This window comes from Talpa europaea, assembly GCF_964194135.1.
Source record: "Talpa europaea genome assembly, chromosome: 15".
Classification (NCBI taxonomy): Eukaryota; Metazoa; Chordata; class Mammalia; order Eulipotyphla; family Talpidae; genus Talpa; species Talpa europaea.
Window position 1 is genome coordinate 29,033,360 of NC_140083.1, and position 16,685 is coordinate 29,050,044.

General features: G+C 34.5%; 1 protein-coding gene across 3 annotated transcripts in view; it reads right to left on the reverse strand.

Moving 5' to 3' along the window:
* Positions 1–16,685, reverse strand: part of NAV3 (neuron navigator 3) — a gene marked incomplete at both ends in the record, with an annotated part of 285,289 nt that overhangs the window by 171,724 nt on the left and 96,880 nt on the right. For all 3 annotated transcript variants that reach the window (XM_084254829.1, XM_084254828.1, XM_084254827.1), the window contains 2 exons: positions 861–929; positions 15,554–15,737. In XM_084254829.1, the coding sequence (XP_084110955.1) occupies positions 861–929; positions 15,554–15,737 (253 nt within the window). The remainder of the gene's footprint in view (positions 1–860; positions 930–15,553; positions 15,738–16,685) is intronic.

Here is a 16,685-nt window from a genome sequence, read left to right on the forward strand (position 1 = left end):
AATGCCCTTTAATTTGTCTCTCCAGAATCATCTGAATTATTACGGAAATGAACATAACGTAGAAAACCAAGGCAAGGGGAAAAGTACATACCTTAAGTTAAGGCACCATAAGTAAGCAGTCCTCGTGGTCAACATTGTAATGAGTATTAACCACCCTGAGGTATTTCCCCAGTGAGGTGGCACATATAAGCACATAAGAATCAGGGGGTACAAAACACATTTGCTGTGAATTCTCTTAGCTACTCCGTACTATCATCTTGTCTTCAACAACTTAACATTAAGAAAAATATCAAACACTTTCAACTCATATTTGTATACCAGCATTTTCCAAACAGTACAAAATGTATTATAACACTGTCTTTAAAATGCATATGTCATAAGAAAGAAAAAGTTTAGACCATTTCAGATAAAAGAAGAGTTCAGGCTGACCTAGTATTAACTTCCCCACAAAAATCTGCCAATTTCTCAGTCTGCTGCAAAATGTGCACAGTTAATACAGGCCCATCTCAAAAAGCAAATGCAAATTTGTATAAATTCCAGATACTCTCAGATGGAAAAAACGGGGTCTTCAAGGTCATTTTTTTCTTCACTTTCTCTAGGTTACAACCTAAACTTTAGCCCAATCCTAGCACTAGATATACAATGAAACTACAGTAGAAATCAAAATCCATTAACGATCTAACACAAACATGCTTATCTGCAGGACTGTATAAGAAAATTTGCTTGGAAGAGTTTCATCTTCCAAAATTTTCATCCAGATGTGTTTTATTTTTGAAAAAAATTAGAATGGTAGGACAAAATATCATGGGGCATTTACCTTATTATCACTAATAAGCAATAAATTAGAGATATTAACTGACCTAGTAGGCTTTTTTTGACTGGTTGCAATTCCACTGTGATTAGACTGAGTTGCATATCTGGCTGCCAGACTGTATGAGGAGAAACAGAGAAATTGAATTAAAGAGATTCTTTGAACATGGAAAGAAAGCACAAACTTATAAGAAAACTATGAGTACATGAAATGCAATTGGAGCATGTATAAACATGTATAAAGAACAAATTAATTAGAAAATTATGATAACATAACATACACCATGATCTTAGATTAGGAACACACTATGAAATAATGCAATGTACCCCTTGAAATAAAAAATCATCACTAATTTTAAAATTAAGCCTGTGTGATATCATTAAAACTATTTTAAATAGTACTGTTTCATCTCACAAAAATTCAATCTTTGTAAAAGCTTATGATAACTTCTGGAATGTTTGTTTGACTTATATGATAGAAAGATCTCTCTCAAAAAAGTTAAAAATGAAAAAAAAATGTGTGTGAAATAAGAGTCATTTTTATCAAATTCTTCTTTTTTGATCTTTTAATGTAAATGTTATTTTGAAAACCAAGTGATCAAAATATTTCATTTCTGTCTAATAATTTATTGCTGACCTTTAGTCCTCGATAGAATGTTTTAAGTAAATAATATGTTTTTCAAAAAAAATAGGACTATGCAATTTTGAAACTAGAGTTAAACTCTTTAAAAACAAACTGAGTAACTACTAATGAAGATTTCTGGGCATTACTGAATTACAGTTCTTATTAAATTTTAATCAAAATTTTTGAACAAAAAACACAATATTTAAAATATTAAAAAATACACAATATACCATGTTTCAAAGATCAATAAATACTTTATAAGCAGAATGACTGTGCTTTAAATTAAATCAAAACCTTTGATCAAAAACACACAAGAAAGCATTATTTCACCCATGTCTTGAAGAATTGATCTATAGTGGGTTCTTCATTAAATACAACAAAACAAAAATCTGATTTCTGAGTTAACTAAGGAGTCTGAAAGTAGTGTTCTGAAAGATATGGTAAGACTCATTGCCCTCAAACAGATTTCACACACCCTGTGATGGCCATGGGTTGATGCTGAATGGAGAATCACTTCTCACACACACAGTTACAAGGAAACATGGGGGAGAGGGTGGAATCAGGGTAGGATGGGTCACTTGGAGCCCTGCTGCCAGCTAATCTGCTTGCTTTGCTGCCAAGCAGAGGGTATTTTAGTCAAAGGATGATTTTTTTTTTTTTAGGCTGGTGACATGTTTCCTAAGTTTAATTTTACTCCATTACACTGGCCTGTGATAGAAATACACAGGCCCATAAAAGTAATTGGTTAAAAAGGGAAAAAAGTTTCATATCTTGGGGGCTTTTCAGGCTCCTAGAACATTTGTTTTTCACAGTTGTATGCATTACTGTTTTTAGATCATGCATTCTATTTCTAACTACATTGGGCACTGAAACAGCTAGGCACAACTGTAATAATAATTACAGGGCAAATTGAAAAATAAAAACAAATGTTTTTCAATAAAATATGATCTTAATTTAAAATTTAAATTGAAAAATAAAAGCATCCCTAACGAAGAAAAATCTTTGGTGAACTACTCAGCCTCTTTGTTGACCCAAGAACAAGAGATCTACCTGAAGTCTCACTGCTATGTTTTCTTCTATCTTCTTCAAACAACACAAATATTATCAAGATGGATGACAGTAAAATAATGTACTTCCCTTTAGGGACTGAAGTCACCTCAATTCTTTTTGCTTCACGATTTTAAAGAAGTACCAAGATTCCTAGTATAGAAGCGGGAAAAGAATAACAAAATCTAGAGATGCCAATGGACTTTGCCAAAATCAATGTAGTTGTAAGGTTCATATGTGGTTTCCAATTTATTATGAGAAAATATGCTCCTTGTTGCCTATAGTTTTGTATCAAGCTCACACACTTTATTCTCTCAAAACTTGACTGCTGCCCCACCTCCCCTATAGATGAAAAGCTGTTATTTGGAAAAAACAAGAGTTTTATTCAATCACACAATGGTTTGACATCTTGGTGTTTGAATATCATGTACCCTCTGACCTTTTGAATATATCTTTCATAGAGTGGCATGCCAATAAACTCACTCAATTTGCCCACCAATAATTCAAGTCCATTTTCTTTTTCTTTTACAAGGACTCTTCTCCTTTACCCATTTCTTAAAAAGCATGACAGTTCAAATGTTCTCTTTCCATAATGAGAAGCATATATTCTTTCACTTAGCAATCGGCTTCATAATATTTCAAGTAAAATCTGAGAAGCAAAAATTAATGCATTGTCCTCTTCACCATCAATATCAACTGAAAAAAAAAAATCTGAGTATTTCCATGACTTCCATGTCACTACATTAAACTCACAGTTTCATTCTTTAATTTTCCAAGTCCTAACCAGATCTTCTAATTATTTTATTTCTTTACAAAAGCACCATTTTTTTTTTTAGCTCTGTGGGACTGAAACCTTAACAATCGACTATTCCCATTTTCCTTTTATTTACTGGAGATATGAAATCAATACCAGTTAACCTGATTCAATTCACACAAGTCCATTAGCACCTACATTCTCCTTGAATTTCCATGTTTTTCACACTAACTCACCCTCCACTCCAACCACCATTTCCCACTATACTACTAGCTCCCTTAATTTTTCTTAACTTTTTATCTGGTTCTGCCTTCCTGGGCAGCAGAAAAGTATTTTTCCCACAATGCTTATAATACTATTTCCAAGTTTCAGATTTACAAGCACAGTTGTAACAGAGAAGGTGAGCAGATACAGCTAATGCAGCTTATTAATAAAACTGACACAAGGGACATGCAGACACAGCCCCAAAGCAAGTGGTGATAAACAGAGGTGGAACACCAGAAAACTAAGGATTTTCAGTCATCTGGATCGAAGATGGCATTTTTGTTGTCAAATGAGACTTCTTCTACCTAGGGGTGGCAAAAAAGTATCAGAAACAAAAGCATAAGAGAAATAAAATATTTTGAGACTCACTGTGGTTCTACCAAAGGAAATATCTGCTCATTGATTTGATAAAGCAAAATACCAAGGGAATGCTTTCCATTTCCCCTAACATACAAAGGATGAGGAAGAAATTAGAGACAGTCAATAAAAAAGATGAAACTCATCTGGTGTTCAATACACAGCAGGATCCAAACTGTCAGAACTTTCTAATCCAACTTCAATGCAAATTCCCATGTGGAACTGCACTACTTATTTATTGTAAAGGAAGAAAGTTTCTCAAAGTAAACAGATCCTGAGTTGAGATTACCCATTTTATTAACCACCAGAGCATTGTTACTCCAAATGCTGTCCATAGAGCAACAAAATTGGCTTCCACAACGGACTTGTTAGAAATACTGAATCTCAGGTCTCATCCCAGGCCTACTGAATCAGAATCCACATTTTAACAGGATCCCAAGGTGATTCCTATGCATAATAAAATTGAAGAAGGTATGCTCTGCAGAATAGCTACCCATGCCCAACCTTGGAGGATGAAACTTAAGTTTTCAAAATTAACAGTATGATCTAAACATCTCAAGCCATGCCTCATCTATCTTGCTGTTGCTTCAGATACCATTGATAACCTCCTATTTCTAGAAATCTTCATCTCACTTACCTTTCTTTTAATGTTTTTTAAGTTGTATTTTTTTTTATTTAGATAATGTTGGTTTACAGCACTGTCTGGTTTAGAGGTGTAGGATCACTCCTCTTCAGATGTATGTTACCACACCACACCCAACACCCAAGCACCCATAGTCTTCACTATGGAGAGAAGTTAACAAGGACACAGGGATTGAAGAAAAGGAGAAAACCAGGATGGCTCCTGGGCCTCTGGCATGAATTACCCAGTATGGTTCCATAGAAGTGGAATATAGTGAAAAGAGATTGAATATCCCTGGTATAGGATATGAAGAGAAACAAATCAAGGCTCTACTTCTAAGTGAGTTCACTAGTCAAAGGATAAAGTAACAGGAAATACTAGAAGATGGACATTTAGGAATGTGTAAACCTACCTTTACAGTAGAACTAAAGATCTCTTTATGGTCATGTTATAATGGTTCTCTTACAAAGTGCATAAATACTTTTGAATATTGAATAAATGAATAAATAAGAAATTGACTACATACCCTTAGGGTTTTTTAAATGGTAAATACACACAGATACTGAGAAATTTGATTTAGTTTTGTGTTCCATTTAGTCTAATAAGTTTACATTTATTGGTATAATCAATAATTAACTGATGAATCAGTAATGAATCATTAAAATAATTTTATTGACTTAATACATGTATTTTCACTGTGCCAGAAAGATTAAATTTCAAAAAATTATGTGTAAGCATGCAGAGATTAATGTTTCATGCTGAGTACAACCCTTGCAACCATATGTACTAACTCAAAACCCTTCACAAGAAGTTTGATTTGATATTTAATGTAAACTGAATTGACTTCAAGCTTAGAAGGGGAAATACAAAAATATTACGGCAAGTATGCAAAAACATTGGTACATTGTAATATTTATCTCTATGAAATATTATATTGAAAATGCTAGTAGTAAAGATAGCATGCATATACTGGTTAATAACACAGAGTTTAGAGCTAACCGGATCCAGCTCACCTACCCTCTGCCTGTTTCCTCATCTGTTAAGAAACAATGATTAAGTTCACCTACCTAAAATTTCACTTAGAAGTGTGTTGGGCACAAATAAGTGCTGTAATAGTTAAAAAGAAAATCCAGTGGCATTCCGATATACATTTCAGAGCCCCGGAGGCTCTACTGAATATTCTGATGAATTCAGAACAATGCAACATCGTATATTCCTCAATCCTTTGGAATAACCTGTCCCTCTACACTTGGTAGTCTTCTCAATGTTACACCTTTTGGTTCTCACTTACAGGTTTTGATGTTACTTATGTACTTACTCCAAAAGTCACAAATGTGGACCTCTCAGTACAATTTTTAACAGTTTTGCAGCTTTTATCTCTGACTTGCAGTCTCCTGATTTATAATGACCGTGGGATCATAATTTCTTGAAATCAGATACAATTACATCTGATTCTCCCTCAAATTCCCTGGACGCTACTCACTCTTCTTGTTTCCTGAACTCAACAATATAAATCCCTATAATCCTAATCCTATAAAGAAACATAAGAAATTATCCCTACAGGACACCCAAGCATGTTCCCAAAGCAACATGCATGGGGTGGGTGAGTCTTCCAGACCCAATATTCTTAACATCATGCATCATCAAAATGTGATCAAATATAGGATTTAATAAATGTTTTATTTTGTGAAACAATGAGTAGATGAAAATACAATTTGATATGCATATAAAATTTATTTCACATTTATGTTAGATCTATACTCTGGGTCCCACAATTAATTTGAATATAAAGGTAAAATGTTGGAAAATGAGGCACTCCTCAGCAACAACAAAAACCAATTTGTGTTTAAGAAGTAAAAAAGTTACCTAAAACTGAATATATTGCAAAACAAACCAAAGGAACATTCTCTTGTTTGCTCACTGTATCCATATATGTGGTCCCCAGAGCTCTATTCTGAGTCCTCCTTTCTTCCCCAAGCCTTATACTCTTTTGGATAATCTTTTTTTTTTTTTTTTACTTTTAATAGAACTTTAATTTTCTGATTTTTTTATTATTTTTTATTTTATATATTTTTACATCATTTTTTATTTTTGCACAATGCATGCATTTTCATCTTGGTTATAGTCCCCATACAATTCCACCCCCCTTGTTTTCATCTTACTCCCATCTACCCCCTTCCCCGTAGTGTGGAAATACAGAAATAAAAAAGATTACTCAACGATAAATTTTAGTAATCTTTTTTATTTCTGTATTTCTGGTCAAACATCACTAAGTCAATGTTCTCAAACCTCTACCTCTAGCCCTGACTACTCTCCTGGGGTCAAGAGGCCCACACTGGACACCAACATCTAGAAGTCCTACTCACTATTCAATTCATCTCTTCTCATCTCTTTCCACCATTTCATTATTTTTTTCCTTACTGAAATATATCACTACTCATTAACAAAAATAGAAATATGATGATTTTCTTTTATTCTTTCCTCAAAATAGTCACAAAATCCTCTTCCCCAGTCAGACCCTCACACCTATTAATAAACTGTTCATTCTCTATCCACTTAGCTCCAATGTACCTCCCATTTCTCTCTCAAAGCACATTTTTTTCTTTTCCCTGTCACCAAGGCCCTACTCCTAAGGTATAAATAGCATCATTTTTCCTCTGCCAAAAAAATTCCCCAAAGCAATTTTCCTTTACATTCAAGAAATATAAGTCCCAGTTCCCAGGCACAGCATTCAGAGCTTCTATAAATTGAGCTCTGCCTACATCTCTAATCTTATCTCTCATCACACCCTGTGGCAATTTAAACACACAGAGCTCTAATAAATTATTTGATGCCCTTTTTACTAAGAAGTGAGGTCTGTGTGCCCCCCCCCTTTGATCTGGGTGGGCTTGTCACTCCCTCAGCCAATATGTTACCACGGAGAAGTGTAAGTTCCTGAGACTGCCCTGCTGAAAAGCCATGTGTGCTCATTGTCCCAGCTACACTGTCAGGCACGTAAGTGAGGGAGTCATCTTGGAAGTGGATTCTCCAGTCACAAATGTTCTGCCTGCCAGCAGTTTGTAACACCCAGTCATTCCACAATTCCCTGAAGGGATCCCAGGCATAGTACAGGAACATCATCATGATGTCCTGATGTCCTGTCTGATTCCTAGGCTCACAAATTCACAAGCATAGAAAGATGGCTATTGTTTCATACCAGTAAATTTGGGGTGTTTATATTGTAACAGCAATAGATACCCAGAACACAATTCCACTTGTACTTTCTCCTGTATAAACAGGTCGTTACCTGTGAAATAGCATCAGTGCCTTCCTATGGGGTTTTCCTCTAATGTGGTCACCAAGTAACTTGTACTGTGTGAGATTCGTTCATATAACTTATTTAGCAATCTGTTTAAATATCTAGGTCCTCTATTAGATTGTGTGCAGATGAAAGGTAAAAGCATCACATTATCTCAGCCATACATCTAGCATTGTTCTTGGCACATAGTGGGGGTTGAATCTTTATTTGTGGAAAGGTCATATTTGAATTTTTAATTATTAATGAAACATAATATCGGGCTCTAATATATGAAGGAACACTAGAAACAGTATCATCTTTCACTGAAAGATTTAATATATTCCATATGGCATTCATAAACTATGCCCAACAGTATAGTGATTGGTTCAGCAAAAACAAAATTGGGTATGAAACAGTAATTTTTAAAATGTACGTATATAGTATCAATATAACTGAATAAACTATGTTTATCAGAGCAGGGTTGAACTTAAGGGCAATTTTTATATTATGTACGTTGTTGCAATTGCTCATTTATATTGAGATAATTTAGAGAATTAATTAAAATCACTCATTTTTCTCCCTTGTCTATTTATTGACCTTCAGTCTAGGAGCCATAAGGACACTAAATAGATTTCCTATCCAGTCAGATATTTAGTATTCTAGATTCTCAAAGACAGAAAAAAAACATGCTTAATCAAAAATCAAAGTCATCCTTTTAACAGCACCATCCCAAGCCAAGGAGGAATACAAAGAGATATTACAGAATAGGAAGCAAGAAGTTTCTTGGTTATAGATTTTAAAGAATAATTTTTATCTTCCAGTTTTACTTTTCCATTAAAAGATGGTGTTATTTTCAAAAGGTGGAATTATTTCTTTATAAATTCACTGAAGATAGCTCCCTGGTGGCCTAGGGGGTTAAGTCTCAGCACTACCACTGTGGGGGACCACCTTGAAGGCTTCAGTTCAATCCGTGGCCAGGGAGTCGATCCACATGATGCCGCAGACCTCTCCCGTCTCATCCACTGCTGCAGTGTATTTCAGTAGATCTGCCTGTTCTGTTCCCCACTGTGTCTCTGGTGAAGCCTATCACCCCTTGTACCTCTGTCCTAAACCCCAGTTCTTCTATGCAAAAATAGTAACACGTTAAAAAATTAAATTCACTGAAGATAGCTTGAGCAAATATTAGGTATAATTACATACATAGTAAATCTTTCAGGAGTTTCAGACAAAATAAGAAACATAGAAGACAGCAAAGCACACCCAGAAAAATTTCCAAGAAATAGATTTAAATATATTTCCTTGTATATCCTATGATTTATAAGGATAAAGATAAAACTACATATTCATAATTAAGATTCAGCATTGATGGTGTAGTAGGGAGCACAGCTGCCTTCCAGAATGAAGATTTCATAAATTCTTTAAATCAAATTATTCCTTTTCCCTCTGTAGGATCCTTGTGCCATGTTATAAAATGAAAACTGACAAGCTAATCTAAAAAAGAGGGAGGTAGTTAACCTGTTATGCAAAAAATATATTTTGTACTGCAAAACTACATATGTTCCTTAAAAAATACTTCAGAAATTTTCCAACAACTATGCTCACATCAAAGTATATGATAAAAATACTTTGTATACTTAAATTTTGCTGAGACTTCATTGAAAGCAGTTGTTGCCTAATTCATAACGGACTCAAATACTTAGCTTTTATCCACACCTGTTTCTTATTAGTAGCTGGGTGTCTGAAATATCATCTTGATTGCACGGGAGACAGGTTACTGTGATAACATATCCCATTAGTGAAATATAGTGTGTAAATATATTATAACCTCTGCCTTAGCTTAAATTTTCTACTGACAGTTAATAAGGCCACCGACATGGTCTGCTTTTGTAGGATCCCCAAACACTAACTAAAGAGGATGACTCCTGCGTGAGATAACTCCTGCATTAAAGTCTCTTGCTCCTGTAGAAATGCAGAACACAAGATAAAGGAGAACTCAGGAAATCAGGCTCAAGTTTCTCTCACATTGTTACCATAAATTAGATTTTCCACAATGTCTTTCCTTACTTGTAGTTCAAAACATTATTTTGCTCTTTTAAAATTTACAGTTTTCATTATGAAATAAAATACAGTGCAATATACTCAGTGTTTCGCTCTAAAATGCATTTTAATGAAACTACCTTTAAAAAATAGACCTAGAAAACTAATAGATAAAACTAGTTTGGTAAGTGGAATGTATATAACAAACTGACAAAGTCTACTATGATTAGAAGTAAAACATCTGATTTTTTTGAACACTTCTAAATTCTTAATCTAATTTATGATTTTTATAATACTGTTTAAGAAACAAACAAGAAGCATTTTTAACTATAATGACTGGACAAGTCCAGAAAAAAAGAGATATTGCATAGGGTGGTCTCTTAGTTTACCTGAACTGGTCCCTTTAAAGCATTATTAAATGAGCCCTCGCCCATTCTTAAAGTCACCTACCAGCTTATGCTCACATATAAACAAATACAAACTCACTAGATCATTCAAGGAAGGCTTGAATAGGAAAGGATCAGAGTCATGTATTCATTCTGCATTTATAATCTTGATTTATGCCATTACATAAACATTCCACTGGTTTTAAAACATTCAAATAAACCTATAATAAAAGTTTGGAACTATCAACATATAAAAAGATAGACTGCATATCCTATGAGCTTTGATAAAAAAATTAAAATACGGGGAAGTCCCACCAACAATTATGTAAACTAATGTCATCTCAATGAACAAAAAGAAATAAGAACAGCAATGTATACAGATGACAGAGTTCGGATACTGTTAGTGGATGAGGGAGCTATCAACACAAGTGTTGATATTTGTGTTCAACAAAAGAGAATGCTATTGTATGGCCTATTGAGAAAGATGCCATCTAAATATATAAAGTTACAAAGTTAACAATAAAAGAAACAGTGTAGTTTATTTATGTTAGTAGCACCTAGCAAGACCAGTCTGTAAGTATTATTTCCAGCTACTCCTTCCCATTTTCTATTTAAAAGATTCCAATCAAGATTTCACATCAACTATTCCACTGAAATAGTGCCTGTCATTCTCCAGACAAAATTCATGGGTCAGATCTCACACTCATCTTACTGAAGTACAATATTTGATGCAGCTGAGTTTCTTCAGGTAGATAATGATTAGAAATAAAAATCCTAGACAGTCTGAATTCATTTTAAAGACTAGTCACCAAATTAATTGACATTTCCACTTTCAGGGTCTTATCTGAAAACTAGTACATATGTCACAGGACTGTTGTGAGGACTGAGAGAAGGAATATGCATATAAAGTACTTAGAATGCTAACTGGAACACAGTAAGGTCTATACAGAAATTGTTACTATTGATCTCTCCCTCCTACTTTGTAACTTTTCCTTCACTGGTTTCCAGGAAAACAAGTTGTGGTTTTTTTGTTCCACTTCATAGGCTATTTTATTTCTGTCTCCATTACCAGGTCTTGCTATCAGCCTAATCTCTAAACATTCTGGGCTCCTGAATCCAATCTTCAGTCTTCAGCTATACAGATTTTGTTGATTTTATCATGTCTAGTCTCATAACTTTATAATTTGTAAATGCTTATTCTATATTCTTCTATCTCTAGAATTTTTAAATACAACCTATATCTATAAACCCCAGTAATATATGCCTAGTAGACATTTCAAAGTTGACAAGTGAATATCTTAACGTTTCTCTACCAAATCTGTTCTTGCCAAATTCCTATGCATTCCTATCATGTTTCTACAGACAAAACTGTGGAAGAGTCTCCTCTCAGTTTATCAGTTCCACTGAAAAACTGTCAGCTAATTCTACTGATATATCTTCAAAATGTATTTGAAATTGATACTCCACTCTTCATAGTCCGTAGATCCAAAGTCCCGGCTTTCACATTTTCCACTAGAATCTATGCATAACATTGCATCAAGCATGACATCTTGATTTTTATAACTGTTTATGCTCTTCTTTATAGTGTATAGTAATAGCTCCCCCACCTCTCCCAATAAAATCCGAAGTCCTTATACTGGCAACAAGATCATACTAATGTCAGCCTGCACTCCCTCTGAATTATATTTTCATCTATTTCTGCCTCCTTTTTTTCTGATTCAGCCCAACAGGATACTTCAACTTAAGCACTTAGTTTTTAATCTTCTGCACAAGAGCCTGAAACATTCTACTATAAGATATTAGAAAATCTAGTTCTACCTCCTTTTGCTAAATGTCATCCATTGAATGAACCATTCAGAACCAATTAGGTTTATGGAAATATGGTTACTGTGCATTTATTTCCCTTTTTCTGATTTATTTTTCCAACATTCACCTTTCCAATTGCATACATACATGCATATATATAGATGGATATATACGTACATACATACACATTTTAATTGTTTGTCTCCCATCATTAGCATGTAACCGACAAGAGGACAAGAATTCTTTAATCTGTTTTGTACACCAGGCCTAGAAAAGTTTTTGGAACATATTAGGCGCTTAATAAATATTTGTTGAATGTATGAATGGGGGATGAGAGAGATGGGAGACTAAACAAATTGAAAGATAGCTAAGTTGGAATAAAAACTAGTTGTAGGAGTATTTTAACTAGTTATATGGAAGTCATTACTAAAGTAACTACCTAAAATAATTAAAGGAGTTATTTTTGTGTAGATAGACTGGGCATGGGAAGGTTTGAGCTGTTATTTTAATCATTGGATATTATTATATTAAATAACATTTGCATATTAAATAAAATGTAGAAGTGAAATGGTAAGATTTTATCAAAGAAACTGAGAAAGGAGGGAACAGTTATCAGATTGACGAGATTTCTAATGCGGGTGAATATATTTTATTCGACATGTGGCATGTTCTTAAAAGAAGAAGGGAAGATGAAATGGGCCAGTTGGAATGTCTGTTATATGCTAAATATTATACTAAGAAGTCACTGTATACATACAGTATTTTATCTGGTCTTAACACCCTTTTTATGAAAGCCATCCCCATTCTAACATCTGAAGTAAAAACTATGGCATTTGAGCAGGTTAAAGTCACAAACCGAGTGCCACACCATTGGAAATGGGTAAGCAGAATTCAACTCCAGGTTTGCCTGACACGAAAATAACCAAAAAAAAATAGATGCTGCTTCATCTATTACAACAGAAGTAGTAGTTGTTGTAAAGCTTTTAAAACAATGGGATTAACCCATAGAACATATGCAAAGTGTATGTGTGTGTGTGTGCATGTGTGTGGAGACACAATTGCATACTCTTAAGAATAAATTCTTAAGTCATTCGCTAAAGACTATTTTTTACTGACAATTATTTCTTTACAAATGAAAAAAATCCTGCTTTTTTAAAAAAAGATTCATGAATGTCCTTTGTGTTTTGTTTAAAGTTTAATTGATTCACTGACTTTTTTGAAGAACACACTACAGGCCACAACACAGAGCTAAGTTAAGCAACTAATTGGAGCCAGGTTCACGAGGGCTTAAATTACCAGAGCCTTCCTGTCATCTTAAATTAAACTTCCTTATATACTTTTCAAGATTTATAACCCCAGGCTGAAAAGCTGTAACCCGTCCCAGTTTCAGAGTGAATCTCCCAGAAGGAGATGATGTTTCCTGGAATTGAGGAAGGCAAATGTCCTCAATGGGAAGAGAGTTCCAAAAGCAATGTGTGTGGCAGGGGTCACAAGAAATTTGGGAAGGGGCTACAAAGGGAAAAGACAAGTCACTCAAAGAATATGTGCCCAGTGATTTTGCAATTTGCTGTCAGTTGTATAGGAGCAAGGTCCTCTAAACTGCAAGTGGACACATTCTTGACTTTCTCCTCCAAAATAAAAAGCAGAAGGGCAAACAATCATCTGTGGAGGGCATAATTTCCCAAATTCCCAAAATAGCTCTTCTATTAGTTCAGATAGATTTGTTATCATTCCTGACTTTAGCACTTCTATCATCTATGTAATTTCCTACTACTTCACTTTCACATTAGTTTTCTTTTTCACATGTTTTAATTCTATGGCATATAAAATTAATTGTTCATGGGATTCAATAATCACTACTTATAAATGGGTAAAATTCTCCAAATATTCAATAATAGGATAGAATGTCATTTATTAGCCTGGACAAAAAATTAAGCTAATAGGTACATATTTTAGAAAATAATCTACATTTTAAGCTTTTAGCAAAAGAAAATAATCACCTTTCACATATTCTTTTATCCAAACACCTCATGTGTGGCTAGGCCACCCATAAGAAAAATTAATCTTGTGTCTTATAAATTTATTTCATTCTAATACATTACCAGGTAGTCACAGAAAAGTTGTACTTTGACCAGAGCAATTCTGCTCTTTGTTAGGTGGTTCATGTGCCAGGCACAGAAGTAGGGGTTCTGAACTTCTATTATTTTTCCACATCAACTAAAACTCTACTTGTGAACAATCAACATATGAAACAAGTATGATTAGTGAAATATCCTGAATGTCTAACACATATTTACTGATGGAAATGAACTTTCTGAGATTAAAAATGAGAGAATTCATCTGTACCTTGTTTTCCAAACAAGAAACAGCATTACTCTCATCTCCATAGAAACTGACTATTTTCATGTTGAAAGACTATTTTCACGTTGGACATTTTCCTTCCTTATGAAAAAGTCACAGATATTTATGCAATAGAGTAACTACTTGATACCTTGGTCTGAGCAGGAACAAATGGAACATTTTATGTAAAAATATAAATTTCATCCTGTGATCATTTTTTTCATGTGTCAACTTGACTATGCTACAATCTTAGTTATTTAATAAAACACTAAACTAGATGCGGCTTTGAAAATTTTTGAGGATGTGATTCAAGTTCATAGCAGTTGACTTGAAGTAATGGAAATGATCCTAGATAATCTGGTGGAGTTGATTCAATCTGTCAAAAGGTGTTAAAGGATAAAAATGAGGAGTTCTGAGAGAAGAGATTCCACTTGTTTACATCAGTTTTGGCTCATCCTGAGACAGCATCAGTTGGTGATTCCTGCATCCCCATAGAAGATGCACTAGCTGTAGACTCAGACTTTCCTAGCCAGTCCTCACAATCATGTCAACCAATTCTTCATAATAAATTTCAATAAATATGCTACTGGTTCTGCATTTCTGTTTGAATCCTGACTGATGAATCCCAAATGGGGAAAAGGAGCAGAAGCGGAAGAAGGAAGGAAGTTGCCATGATCTGTCAGCACCCCAGGCTGTGTATACATTTACAAATAGACTCAAGTCAGACAAACACATCCGTGGGTATATAAATACACATACACATAAAAACAATTTCATCATTAAAAACAATATGTTTCCAAGCATTCCAAATCCTATGTACAAAAGACCTGAAATTTTTGATAGACTTGCTTATTTAATCAATCAAAAGCATCCACAAAATTGAACTACACCCCTAGAGACTAGGACTCAACAGTATATTCTAAATATTAAAGTGCTTTGCAAAAGGAAGTAACCACGCCACATAACTTATACAAAAGACATTTCACACACATTGAAACAAACAACAACCATATTCAAAAAAAAAAAAAATATTTCACCTACGAGGTGATAAATGTAACTCGTTCAACCAACAGAGAAGTGGTCTGATCTTCTGTAACACTAGCCAAATAACTTCATCACACTGATAGAACTGCACAAATACTTTTTCAATCTCACAAACAATACTTTGTTAAAAATAGGCTGCATCTACACAAATAAATTACAACAATATCCCTGCTTGCTTCCTTACCTGGACTGCATATCTTGTTGGGTTTTGGCCTGGCTGGCTTCCACCTGAGGGGAGGTGTGAGTGACTCGTTGCTGAAGTTCCACCAAGGACTGGTAATACTGCTGCTGGTGGTGCTGCTGCTGCTTATAGCGAGATAAACTGAAAAACAGCCCTAGAATGGCTTTTAAGTTTCCATTTCTTATTTCTGTATCAAATAGAAAAAAATAAAAGCAGTATCATATAAAGTGAATTTTATTTTAGAAATGAAATTCTAGATGCAGTTCGCTTAGAATAAATCTATGAAGATAGAAATGAAACTTGAGTCTCTCAGTGGTAGTTTTGAGAAAATCTGAATGTCTGCAACATGCTGATATTTCCAAATAACTTGGAATTTCATAGAGAGTTGAAGGGATGGAGAACACAGAGAACCAAGGTTAGTCAAATAATGCTGTTTGAAGATGGACGGCTCTCTGTCTTGTCCTAATTACTTGATTTAGCACCTTGGCTCCCTCAAAAATACACACAGCTGTTACCAATATTGTAAAGACTATGTCCTGGAGAAAGCCACTCAAATGTCGCTTGTCTTGCATTATAAATATCGATGATGTGGGTGCACCACATAACATCAAATAGATTTATAGCCGTCAACGTACCTTCTAAATCACACACCAATTTATTATCCAATGATATCTAAAACTAATTAGTATTATCTAATATCTAAAATCATCTAATGTTATATAACATCATATAATATTAAATAAAATAATGAATGCACCAAGTATTCTATAATACGAGCCTAGCTTTTTCTCTGGTAATTACAATTTAAAAACTGGAAAAATAATCCCTAAGCCTGGGCCTCCCTGGTGGCGCAAGATGTTAAGCACCACACTATGAAGCAATCTGCAGCCTCTGCATCAAGAGTTCGAACCCCAGCCGGCCAGGGAGCAACCCACATGGTGCAGCATACCTCTCCTGACTCGCCCGCTGCTCCCCTCAGCAATGTACTTCAATCGATCTGCCTGTTCTGTTCCCGGCTCTGTCTCTGGTGAATCCTCTCACCCCCCACATCTCTGGTCAGTACCCCAGTTCTTGTATGCATAAATAAATACATCTTAAAAATAAATAATCCCTAAGCCTTCCTCATAGTTGCCAT